This window comes from Cynocephalus volans, chromosome 2 (assembly GCF_027409185.1).
Source record: "Cynocephalus volans isolate mCynVol1 chromosome 2, mCynVol1.pri, whole genome shotgun sequence".
Classification (NCBI taxonomy): domain Eukaryota; kingdom Metazoa; phylum Chordata; class Mammalia; order Dermoptera; family Cynocephalidae; genus Cynocephalus; species Cynocephalus volans.
Genome location: NC_084461.1, coordinates 225126220 through 225139509, shown reverse-complemented (window position 1 = coordinate 225139509; position 13290 = coordinate 225126220). Strand labels below are relative to the sequence as shown.

Below are 13290 nucleotides of genomic sequence, written 5' to 3'. Positions count from 1 at the left end.
GTCAGCAGATTTCTGTGTGTCGCTTTTCCAGCCTGGATGTATGCAAGTTGTTTTTAAGACTTCCTCCTCCAAATTGCTCACAGGCATTTTGCAGCTAAGAGCAGCTAGTTGCACGCTTGAATTGCCACTAAAAGGGAGTGGACAAAGTGTAGACTCAGGATAAAAGAAGTTTTCAGCTGTGACTGATGGGGCAGGAGGAGGACAAAACAGAGAGACCGTAGTTACAGACGGTGTGCCCGTCCAATCAGGAGGCAAAGCCTAGAGCCACTTTTGGTGGAATTTGCATGAAACGTGCAGCAGCATCTTCATTCTGCACAACTGGAGAATGGGTATGGTGCACACTGGATTTTTTTGTTTGTTTGTTTGTTTGGGAGGGTTCCCCCTAAAGGTAAGGAAATGTGAAGCCACCTTGACAGGATGTCAAGGTAGAAACAGCTTCTCCTAACCAACCTCATTGGTGACCCCAAGAAATGGGCGTTGTTCACAACTTTAGCAGCAATTGTGAGTCTGGTGCCAAGGACTTCTGCAACCTGAGCAAGCTCTCTGGAAATGGAAGGAAATTCCCCCAGATTTCTAGAAGGCTCCAGAGGAGGGGACTGAAATGAAGGAGACACTAGGAACTGGATAGGTTATCTATACAAGGGGTCTTCAAAAAGTTCATGGAAATGTTATCTTTAATTCTACTTGGCCACAAAGAAAATTTACCTGAGAACTGACCACTCATGTGCAAGACTAAAAATCCTGTCAGTCCACACCAACTACTTTCATTGAATGAAACATTCAGGGAGTGAAAGACAGACTGAGAAACTGTCCAGAATAAAGGAGGTTAAAGAGACTTATCAACTAAATACAATGTGGATCCTGTACTGGAACTGGGATAAGGAAAAATTTGCCAAAAATGGACACTATTGGTACCATTGGCAACATCTGGATATGGATGGACTGTATTGTACACTATATAAATGTTAAATTTCCTGGGTGTGCTTATGGAAGAGATTTCTTTACACTTGTTCTTAGGAGATCCACCCTGAAGTATTCAGTGTTAGCAACCAGGGTGTCTGCAAATTACTCTTAAGTGATTCATCAAAAAATAAGAAGAATGTCAATACTATGTATTATATTATGTATATATAGAAAGAGATACAGAGAGACAGAGGAAAAGTGGAAAGAGTTGGTGGATTTTTTTTTATTGGTTATGCATATTCATGGGGTACAAAGCTGACTGTCACCACTTGTGCCCAAGATGTGATGGCCATATCAACACTATCAGCATGCCCATTACCACAAGTTGCGATTATTTCCCATGCCCTCCACCCAATTAATCCCCAACCACCGCCCCTCCCCACCCTATTCCACAACCTGAGGTATGTTCTGTCCCTCTGCAAGTCCAACATACCCCTATGGTTTTTCTTTCCTTCCTTTTTTCTCTCTTAGCTCCCATTTATGAGAGAGGACATGAGGTATTTTTCTCTCTGTACCTGGCTTATTTCACTGAACATAATTTTCTCCAAGCTCATCCATGTTGCTGCAAATGGCAAAATTTCATTTTTTTAATGGCAGAGTAGTATTCCATGGCATATATATACCACAGTTTCCTTATCCAATCATCCATCGATGGACATTTAGGTTGGTTCCATGTCTTGGCTATTGTAAACAGAGCTGTGATGAACCTGGGAGTGCAGGTATCCCTTTGACATGATGATTTCCATTCTTTTGGGTATATACCTAGAAATGGGATTGCTGGATTGTATGGTAGATCTATCTCTGGTTGTTTGAGAAACCTCCATACTGTTTTCCATAGTGGCTGTACTAATTTACAGTTCTACCAACAGTGTAGGAGTATTCCCTTCTCTCCACACCCTCGCCAGCATTTGTTATTCTCCGTAAAACCTTGTAGTTTCAACTATTGACCTTGCAGAGGACTGGAAGTTTCCCTCAGGCTATAAGTCTCTGTTGCAAGATAAGGATTGTGGCACAGCAGGTTGCTGGTTCAAAGACAGACTAGTTACTGATTGTTATGTAAAGAAACTGAGAAATTGCTATAGGAAGGAATGTTTGCTAAGATCAAACTGTTGTTGATAGGACCACTTAATTGTCTACTGGAATGTCATCTGGCTTGTTTCACTGAAAGTTACCAGCCTATACTGTTAAACTATAACCCCACCTATGTCTCTTCCTGTAACTTCCTGGTCTGGAAAATAAATGCAGGAAGAGAACCCCAATTTGGTGTTAATTTCCCAAATGGAAGGGTTGGCTCTCGCTTGAGTGTTTCCGGGGAAGTTAACCACTTCGGGGCTTCTCACTGCTCGGAAGAGATGAGCTTTGAGTAATCCTTTCATCTCCATCACCCAAGGGAAGTGGGGTGACAAATCCATGGGGCGTGAAGCAACACAAAGCAACAAGGGTGCCAGCATAGTTGGTTCTGGAGAGGTTCTTATTCCAGTTTGCAGACTACTGACTTCTCATTGTATCCTCTCATGGTGGAGAGCAGAGAGGAGCAAGTTGGTGGATTTAGATGAAGAGTATATGGAATTCATTGTACTATTCTTGCAATTCTGTTAAGTTTTAGGGTTTTTTTAAATATATAATTTAAAAACCTAAATCTGTTTATAAACTTTAAGACATCTAAATTTTCTTTTATATTCTGACTATAAGCATCATGTAATTCTTAATATCTATATCATACAAATTACCATATTTCATCTATTATACAGTGCTTCCTCCCAATTTCAGAGATGTTTCAGTGACATTCAGTTGGGATGTTTCATGAATCTAAGCAAAAGATTTGGGCTTTGGGGGAGTTCCCACTCTGTACTCCTAATAATTTAGAAATGAGGGAATAAGACATCTCTCTCTAAGTCCCCATACAGAGACACAAAGGTCCCCAGCTTGGAGCAAGTGTAGACTAAAAGTGCCACTGAAGCAATTGATGGTAAGCAATAGAAGTCCAGGCTGAACCAGCCTGACCCAGACGGCAGCTTGACTCCTCTATCAACTCACTGCTGCTGGTAGAACCATGGCCATGAGGACCCATCACCCCAGAAAAACGTGAGTCGCATTGTTCCATATTCACATAAGAGGCAACTTGATTTCAGAAACATCAAGCTCAACAGTCACTTAAAACTAATGTGGTCAGTTTGAGTTTTATTTCTGTTGTAATTGTGTGTGTATTTAATTTATAAATTTGTTTTTGTTTTGCAGCTGTAAAGCAACTATAAACTTGAATATTTTTTATATTATTTAAGTTGTTTTAACAGCAATAACTTAAGTCAGCACGTGCTCTGTAAGAATGTTCTTGGCCTTTGAAAAGGGTACTACTCGAGGCTGCCAAACACTGCCATGGGGAATCCTCATTGTCTTCTCCTGAGAGTGCTGGTACCTCTACTCAGTGGTTTCTGGATGTGTGCTTGGATGGGTAGCAAGTGCAGGAGTGGAAATAAGCCCTCAGGAGCTGGTGCATTTGTGGATCTTCTCACAGGTCCTTGTGCTCTGTCTTAAGCTAGGTGTCAGCATGACCCAGTGCAGAACAGCAGGTACCACACCCACACATGCACACACACACACACACATGCACACATAGCGTCTCTGGCTCTGGCACCAGGCTCTGAGCTCTAGACATGACATGTGCATGAACCTCTTTGTTCCATCTTTCCTACAGCTCAGCACATCCTAGTCTTCCCCATGCGCATCTCATTTCCCCTTGAGGCCTTCAGATCAGTCACACTGGCACAGGAAGCATTAGAGGCTTGGAGTGCCACCTACCACATACTCACATACCCAGTTCCTTCTGCAACACCCTCTGATAGGTGCCCACTTTGTGTGCTCAGGGCTAGAGAATGCCACCAAAAATCAGCTGCTTGTTCCCAAATGCATTTATGCTATTCCCAGCATTTACAGCAGCAAATATTTCTGAGGCATTCACTGTGTGCTCCTATGGACCCCCCGCCAGGAAGGCTCCCTACATAAAACATGCGCCAACCTCAGCCCTCTAGGCTGCTACCTTCCTGACCCCGGTTCCAGATCTCAGAATATGTATTTGTGTGCTCGGTCTGCCATAACAAAGTACCACAGACCCGGTGGCTTAAACATCAGAAATTTATCGTCTCACAGTTCTGGAGGCTAGAAGTCTGAGATCAGGGTGTCTATTGACACCTTGATGGACCAGGGTTGGTGTCTCCTGAGGCCTCTCTCCTTGGCAGTAGATGCCGTCTTCTCCCTGTGTTTTCACATGGTCATCCCTCTGTGTGTCTGTGTCCTAATCTCCTCTTCTTGTAAGGACACTACTCATGTTGGATTCGTCCCCTCTCATATTAACTCATTTTACCTTAATTACCTCTTAAAGACCCTATCTCCAAATACAGTCACATGCTAAGGAACTGGGGGTTAGAGCTTTAGCACATGAGTTTGGGGAGGACACAGTTCAGCCTATAACAACACCCATTACTGGGCATCTCAGAGGCCACTGACTCCATGGGAAGGTCAGTCAGGATTTCACCACCTTTGATGGGACGCTTGTCTTCCCCACAGTCTCCCTACCTGGCCCTCTTGTGATGTCATGTTCCTGGTCAATGTGTTACATGTTATTCCTAACATCTTTGATCCAACTTCCTCATCCTTCCTTCATCCTCCTTCAACTCCCTGCATTTCTCCTTGCACGGCCCTCTTCGCAAGACCCTGTTTCCTTCCCCAGACTCCACCTCTTGACCCTTCCACTCAACGGAGCCACCACCATAGTTGTCTCTCGAGATCTCCCTCTCACTTACAGCGTACAACCTTTACGACAAATAAGGACACAGCCCCAAAGGAACCTTGTAATTTAACTGCCTTGAGATGTCTGGGTCCTCATCCATTATCAAATGCTCTTTAAATTAAAGCTAATTTAATTCCAAAGGACCAAAGATTAAGATATTAAGAACTGGGGTTCTCATAGTTTAGACTTTAGACCACAAATGTGAACCAGGAAGGCCCTCAAAGTCACTTCTAACCGAGATAATGTTTAGTTAAGTGCTTTATTGCCTTTTTATTCTAGAAGCCATACTTGATCAATATAGAAAACTTAGAAAATAATGCAAACTATGGAAAAATAAAATTTATCAACAATTTTCAACTAGAGATAATAACTTGGACATTTCATTGCTCTTGCAATATTTCCATAAGTCTCAGTTTACCTAGTGGATATGTTTTCTATGTTATTTCCTAATTAGTCATATCTAATAAATAAGAAAGCTTTTGATATCTGTCTTATACTGCAAACCTTTGATTAACTCTTTTTTGAAAAATTTTTAGTTAACCCATTTGAGCTTTCAAAGGATATTGTCTTTTTCTGAAAATTATAATTTTCTGTCCGTTATATATAACATTATATATAACATGAATTATATATAATAACATTATATATAACATGAATATATATAACTTCCAGAACAACGTCAAATAAAAATTGAAATATATGATGTTTTTTGCCTATTTTCAATGGGAGCTCCTATAGATTTTTTGCTCTTTGATTTTAAATAAATATTCATTTCATCTGAAAAAATTATTCTTCTTAGTTTCTAAGAAATTTGTAATAGGAATGATTGTTGTGTTTATTACATATCTTTTAAATTGAGATATAATACACACACCATAAAATTCAGCTTTTTAAAGTATACAATTCAGTGGTTTATAATATATCTACAAACTTAGTTAACCATCCCCACTATCTAATTCCAGAATGTTTTTAACACCCAAAATAAAAACCCCAGACTCTTAGCAATCACTCCAATTTCTCCCTGAATCCCTGGAAACCACTAATCTGCTGTCTCTATAAATTTGTCTACTTGGTTATTTCATATACCTAGAATTACACATTATGCAGAATTTTATTTATTTATTTATTTATTTATTTATTTATTTTAACTTTTATTGAATCAAAATTGATTATACACATTTTGGGGGTTCAACATATGTTGATCAAATCAATATTACTAGCATATATATTATTACAAATCATAATTATTCTTTATGCCCCTCGTCCAATCTCTCCCCATCCCCATCCCCATCCCCCTACCCCCTCTAATTACCCTAGATTTCTTCTCTCCTTCTGAAAGGATAATGGTTACTCTGTTGATTTGTTGCCTAGATGATCTGTCCAACGCTGAGAGGTGTGATCAGGTCCCCCAATATTATCATAGAGCAGATGCTTCTTCTTTCACTCTGAAATGGGCTTTGTGGAGAGAGACATCCTCTTCTTTATCTCTGCTGGTGACTCTCCTTGTGTCAGTGCATTCTGGTGGCTGGCAGACCATCTGTGTGGTAGTTGTGGCATCTGGCTACTTTTGTGGCAGCCATGGTTATTGTGGTGGTTGTGGTGGGCCACCCACATGGAGGTGATGTTTTTGGCATGCTCCTTGGTGCTGGTGGTGTGTCTGGTTGTGGGAAGTGTGTGGTCCCTGGCCCATGCTTTGGGACCATGGGCAGGCCCTGAAGTGCTGGCATGCTATGCCTGGTTGTAGGAGAGGTGTCCGGTCCCCAGCTCCATGCCATGGGTCCCAGGCAGGCCCTGAGGCACTGGTGTGGTGTGCCTGGTTGTGGGAGGGGGGGGGCTGGTCCCCTTCTCCATGACTTGGGTCCCTAGGTGGGCCCTGTGGCACTGGTGCAGTGTGCTTGGTTGTGGGAGGGGGGTCCAGTCCCCTTCTCCATGTCTTGGGTCCCTGGGCAGTCCCCAAAGCCATTATGCAGCCTTTTGTGTCTGGCTTCTTTCACTTTGCATATGTTTCCAAGGCTCATCCATGTGTAGCACAGATCAGTTCTTCATACCTTTTTACTGCTGAATAATATTCCATTGTATGAATATACCACATTTGTTTAGCCATTAATCATTTGATAAACATGTAGAATGTTTTCATATTTTTGTATTGGATTTCACATATTGTATTTTTGTATAAGAATAATGTTGCTATGAATATTCACACTAGTTTTTGTGTGGACATGTTTTCAATTCTCAGAATTTACACCTTTGATTCCTCTAAGAGTTTTATAGTTTTAGCTCCTACATTTAGCTCTTATCCCTCTTGAGTTCATTGTTATACCTGGTGTGAGGTAGGGATCCAACTTCACTCTTTTGTATGTAGATATCCAGTTGTCCCAACACCATTTGCTGCAAAGATTATTCTTTCCCCCATTGAATTATCTTGGCACCATTGCTGAAAAATCAAATGACTATAAATGCATGAGTTTGTTATTACATTTTTTAATATCTACTGAGATAATTATAAGATTTTTCTTTCAGTAGGAAGTATTGCTAGATGCAATAATTTTTAACTATCTTTAGTAAAGAAATGATCCAAACACTGTCATGTAGAACTACTCTTTTTATATTCTCTTAAATTTGATTAGCTATTATTTCTCTTAAATTTATTAGCTATTATCCCCACCCCAGTGACCACTCTTCCAAGCCCCAGATCCTTCTATCTAGCTCCCTTCTGAGGGTTTCTATCTCGAACTTAGCTTGTTCAAAAGTGGGCTTAGCAGCATCCCAGCAAATCTCCTCCTTCTGCAGTGCTCCATTATTTGCAAATGGCACCAACATTGACCAGCCACCAGGGAAAAGACCTGGAGGTCATTCTGAACACCTGAATCTCACCACTCACATCAAACACTTGCCACACTCTGTGGCATCAGTCTTCTAAACCTCCTGTGAACTCGCCCTGCCACCAGCTCTTTAACTGGACTCCCATCACCAGCCATGCTTGCTCCCACACTTCCCATGTTCTCCAGACATACCTTTCACAAGTGCAGGTCTGACTTGCTTGGAATCCCTGTGGAGCACCTTGTAGATTCAGGGGGAAAAGTTCAGGTTCCATCATTCTGGCTCCAAAGCCCTGATGGACCAACCTACCCATCTGCACACAACAGGGCAGGGAGCAGAGAGCAGCCTTTTCAAGGCCAGTTTCTCCTTCTCTGCTCAGCCCTCTCTCCTGCTTTGCTCGTCTCCTTAGACTTCCCCATTTTTTCCTTGCATTATCAGTCTCTCCCTCTCTCCTGGATCATTCTCATTAACACATCAACTTGTTCTCTCATCTTTGTCCCTTGTTTTAGTTTCTTTTTGTCCAGTTACAGCCATGGCTGTCTCCTTCTTAAACATGCTCGCCGGCACAGTTGTCTAATACTCCTCTCCAGTGTGCATCTCATGTCGGCTACTGACCAGTGTTCGTCTGACCCTGCCTTTCTCAGCCACCGAGGCCATCAGCAATGTCCATGTGAGAAAGGAAATAAAAACCTTTCATCCTCGGCTCACTGCAGCTCGCTCTAGCGCTTAACACTGTTCACCACTTCTAAAAACGATCTTTTCTTACTTTTGTCGACTTTGAAGACAAATCCTAGGAAACACCCGCCAACCCACCCCCACTTGTCCTTACTTCGCAGGCACACCCTAACTCTACCCCAGCTCCCTAGTGAGTCTCATCCGCCTCCTGCTGTGGCTTTCAATACGGTTCCATCCACATGCTGCTAACTTCCTAATTTGCATTTCCAATCCAAACTTGTCTTCTGAGTTCTAAATCATAAACCTCTTCCCTCTCAACATCTCCACTTGGACGTGCCCTTAGCACTCAGTAGGGACTGTGTCCCAACTAATCTTTGTCACCCCGCCTCCCAGCACTTATGCCTGTATGTCCACATGCAGACACATATTCATACAGGCACATTCACACACAGACACACATGCATGCACATGCACAAACGTGCTCTCACACATGTGCAAACACACTCACACCCCTGATCTTCCTCCAAAGTTCCTCAGTTAATGTACAACCTCTCCCCCCCCCCCCATTAACTCCTGCTAGGAACCTGGGAATCCACCCTGACAAACTCCTTTCCCCCACCCTGACATGCACCCATCCCAAAGTCCTTTGGATACTATTCCCCAAATATGTCTTGAATGCATCCTCTCTTCTCCCTCTTGGAGTGTGGCCAGCGTTGTCCAAGTCACCACCATCCCTGGCCTGGATTTCTGCAACAGCCTCCCAAGTGATCTCTCCACTCTCGCTTTCTTCTTTGCCTGCTGTACCAAGCTGTGTTCCACACACTGCCAGAGTGGGCTGTTCAAAATGTGAATCTGATCATGCCACTTCTCTCCTTAAAACCAACTGCACTTAGAATGAGCACATGCAAAGGCAGCATGGTTGAGGAAAGCCCCTTTGAAAAAGTGACATTTAAGCTGAAACCTCAAAGATGAGCCAGAGAGTCAGCCAAAAGAGAGACAGAGAAGGGTTGTTTTCCATTTGGAGGAGACAGCAAGTGCAAAGGCCCTATGAAAACCTGAATTATTTAAGGAAACAGGGTAGGCGATCACTGGGGAATAGTGAGTATAGCAGAGAAGACTAAGAGATGGAATGGAAGAGATAGCCAAGCCGGCCACACAGGGCTCTGTCAGTCACAAAATGGGTACTTTCGTAATTATTTTTAACCTTAAACACACACACACACACACACACACACACACACACAAATGGAGTACAGGAAGAGATAAATGTCTCCAGCACTCCAGCCAGGTCAGTGGAGGACAATTCCCCAAACATATTGAGCCATTCCCGCTTCTAAGATCCTCATTTTTTGTCTAGCTCAGTGATTCCCAACCAGGGGCAATTCTCCCTCCAGGGGATGTTTGTTTGTGTCCGGAGACATTTTTGATTGTCACAACTGTGGGGGAGAGGATGCTACTGGAATTTGGTGGGTAAAGGCCAGGGATGCAGCAGACAGGACAGCCCCACAACCAAGAATCACTCAGCCCTGATATCGACAGTGCAGCTGTTGAGAAACCCTGGTCTAGCTTACTTTGTCTGTCCTCCAGCCCTGTGAGCATCACCTTTTCTGGAAAGTTTTTCCTCCTGATCAAACAGCTGAGCTTGGGGCCCCTCATCTGGGTTCCCCAAATCTCCTGATGTGGTGCCCCCCTTGCCTTGCCATTGCCTCTGCCCCCTCTTCCCCTCTCTCTCTTCCTCTCGCCATGTGACCTGCTTGTACCCACCGGCTGCCTTCTTCTTTCCACCATGAGTAGAAGCAGCCTGAGGCCTGTGCCAGATGCAGCTGTCCCAGAAACGCAAGCCAGATAAACCTCTGTTCTTTATAAATTACCCAGTCTCAGGAATTCTGTTATAACAACACAAAACAGACCACTACAACCTGTCTCCTGGTGTCTAGTTTGCAACCTGCAGAAATGGCATCTACTGTGCATCCAACCTGATGTCATGGTTCACTCAATTAGTCACCGCCTTCAATGTTGAGTTATTCAAGTTTAATCTCAATAACATAAGACATAGAACTAGGGCATCTGACGGATTCTAACAATGAAAAAAATAGGGCCGAAGCTTCATTGGCTGTTGGCTCTCTTGTGAGTCACGTCTACGACTTACACAGCAAGCGTGGACCGGCTTGTTCCACCAGCAAAAATAGAAATCCCCCTGGCCACACGTTTGCGCGTCTTGTGCCCACCATCGGAAACACTTGAAGCCCTCTTGGATTCTGGCCCGCCCGCTGAGCCCCTGGGAAGGGCTCCTTCCGTCCTGTGCCACGGCCCTCGCTGCTCTGCGTGCCCTTCGCTGCCTTCCCACGCAGCCCTGGTCCTCTCCCCCTGCCCTGGTGGCTCTGATCCCGGGTGCTGGCGGTGAGCGCAGGGCTGGGCTCGTCACCGCCGGCTCACTGCGGCGGTGGCGGCGGCTGGAGCCCCGTGTCGTGGGGCCTGGAACCCGCGCTGTGGTCCGAAGGGCTCTGCTCCTCCTGCTCCAGCTGCTGGTCCTGCGCTTGGCGCTGGGCCCGCCTTCTCTCCAGCATCTCCTCAAAGAAGATCTGGCAGCTGAAGCCCTCGCGCACGCCGTGCTGGACGTGCTCCAGCAGCGCCTCCAGCGTGGGGAAGACCCTGCAGCAGGCCACGCAGCGCAGCCCGCAGGCGGTGGTGACCAGCCAGTCCGGGGGCGCCCGCAGCTCGTGCAGGCGGCGCTGCAGCGGCTCCGCGTCGTCGGGCTCCGCGCGGCGGCCGTGCTCGCAGGCCTCCAGCTCCCAGCGCAGGTCGGCGTCGGACGCCGTCTCGAAGGAGGAGCCTGTCCGCCGCTGCCTCTTGACGAATGGGGCTTCGTGAATGCGGGGCTTCTTGCTGACCGGCTCGAAGCCGGCCTCGGTCTCCCAGGCCACCGCCACGCCCCGCACGGTCTGCACGCGGGTGTAGAAGGCGCACACGCTCTGCGGGCCGGCGTCCTCGGCGTCGCACGTGCAGGGGCAGCAGGACTGGTACCGGGAGTAGGACTGGTACTCGGAGGACGACTGCGAGGTCGGGGAGCTGGTCCAGCTCAGCATGCCCCGAGCCCTGGTGGCCACGCAGAAGTCCTCCTCCAGGGGAATGGTAGGCCCCCGCCACGCAGATGACTCTTCTCTCTTTGTTGTCCCTGAGAAGCGGAAATACATGCTCGTCAGTGTCCCCCAAGGGGTCAGTGCCACAGCCTACCCTCATGAGCCGTGAGCTCTGGAAGGGTGCAGGCTCTGGGGGCCCTCGGGCACGTTCCTTCACCTCCCCGTGCCTGTCGCTTGCAGAGTGGAGATGGTGATAGTGCCTACGGCGTGGGGTGATTTTAAAAATGGGATAATGTGTGAATGCAATCACCAAACACCTGACTCAACTCAGAAAGGCCATGAAATGCTGAAGACCAAGAGATTTTATCGATAAATTATGGATATGATGATAGAGATCAAATCATGTGTGAGTGCAATCACCAGAAACTTGACAACTCAGAAATGCCATCAACTGGTGACCAGCTAAACAGATTGTGGTGCATCCATACGGTGCAATCCTATTCACAGATAAAAGGAATGAGCTGCTGATATGTGCAGCCTAAGGGACGAGACCTCTAATGCATTATCCCAAATACAAGAAGCCAGTTACAAAGGCTGCATAGTATATGATTCTATTTAGATGACATTCTAGAAAAGGCAAATCGGGATAGAGAACAGATCCGTGGTTGCTAAGAGCTGGGGGCACGTGGGGGGCTGATTAAAGGGCACAAAGGGAATGATAGGCATCCTGAAGATGTTCTGTATCTTGATTATAGTGGTGGTTACACAAATGTACACGTGTCAAAATCTTGAAATTGTGCACTTAAAATTGGTGAAGTAGGTAGGGCTGGACGGTTAGCTCAGTTGGTTAGAGCATGGTGTTTTTAACACCAGGGTGCAGGAATTGATCCCTGTACCAACCAGCCACGAAAAAAAAAAAATTGGTGAAGTTTGTGTACATAAATGACAGTTCAGTAAAGCCCATTTAGAAAACAACGCATGGGAGGTGCTTGGCGGGCCACCCGATGCCCCCTTCCCCATTTGTGACATGTCTCTGTCTTACTCACTGGGGGCATCTTGCCTTCTCTTTGAACACTTACTATGTCCTCATAACCATGTAAATGCTTGCTATGTTTTAACTCCTTTAATATTCAAAACAACCCTAAGAAATTGCATGGTTATGATTTCCATTTGACAGATTAGGAAACTGAGGCACAGAGTTTAAATGACTGGTGGAGCCACTCAGCCCGAGAACGGGTGTTACTCTTAGGTGCTGCCCACGGACACACCCTAGTGGTCTTCAAACCCATGCTCTGGATTAACTTTCATCAATTTATTATGAAGCAATTTTTATATCACTGCTAAAATCACAGGATTGACACGTTAATTTTATTTTTTTGAACACATTAAAATAAATACGTAATGATTAACGTTTTACATTTTCATCCACACATCTCCTGAAATAACCCATATACTCACAACAACCGTCTAGGCCATGCCCAATATCCCATAAATACCAATTTCCGTGGCCCCCACCACCCGTTTTTACCATCAGCACATCCCTTTGGTAACAGCATCATGGGTCGACCAGGAGCCTCCCCCCCAGCCTCCTTCCCCAGGCACACACCTGGCTGCGCCCTCCCACCCTTGCTTTTGGCCCACCTGGCCGGCACACTTTCACACTCTCCTCTGTAGACTCAGAGCTGGTCGAGCTGAGGGTGGTCCCATCGGTTGTTGACTGTTCTCCCCTGTGGTCTGTGAAGTGGCATTTCATGATTTGAAAACAGGGCCCAGTGTCTCAGTGTTCTGGCTGTTTGGTAAGAGTTGGCTTTGGCTGTGCTGATGCCCTCCATCTGGTCCCAGCCCAAGTGGTCGCCGGGCTCCCTGTGGTCACTAGGATCCTGGATTTATTCTTTGACCTCATCAGTGACACCATTCTGTTCTGTGACTCATGGCAAGGACAGAGACCCAGCCAAGATTCCAGGA

General features: G+C 45.6%; 1 protein-coding gene across 1 annotated transcript; it reads right to left on the bottom strand.

The window, feature by feature from the left end:
* Positions 1-10677: 10677 nt before the first annotated feature.
* On the bottom strand, positions 10678-13078 carry FAM170B (family with sequence similarity 170 member B). The gene is made up of 2 exons (XM_063087770.1): positions 12967-13078; positions 10678-11420 (listed from the first exon to the last, which is right to left on the bottom strand). Exons 1-2 carry the CDS (start codon positions 13076-13078, stop codon positions 10678-10680), a joined length of 855 nt encoding a protein of 284 aa, XP_062943840.1.
* Positions 13079-13290: the final 212 nt, after the last annotated feature.

Bases quoted from the DNA above. Each gene is read 5' to 3' on its own strand.
- FAM170B (XM_063087770.1), bottom strand. From the start codon at position 13,078: ATGAAATGCCACTTCACAGACCACAGGGGAGAACAGTCAACAACCGAT. The intron at 11,421-12,966 runs GTGGGCCAAAAG...TCCGCTTCTCAG, and splicing joins TGTGAAAGTGTGCCGGCCAG to GGACAACAAAGAGAGAAGAG.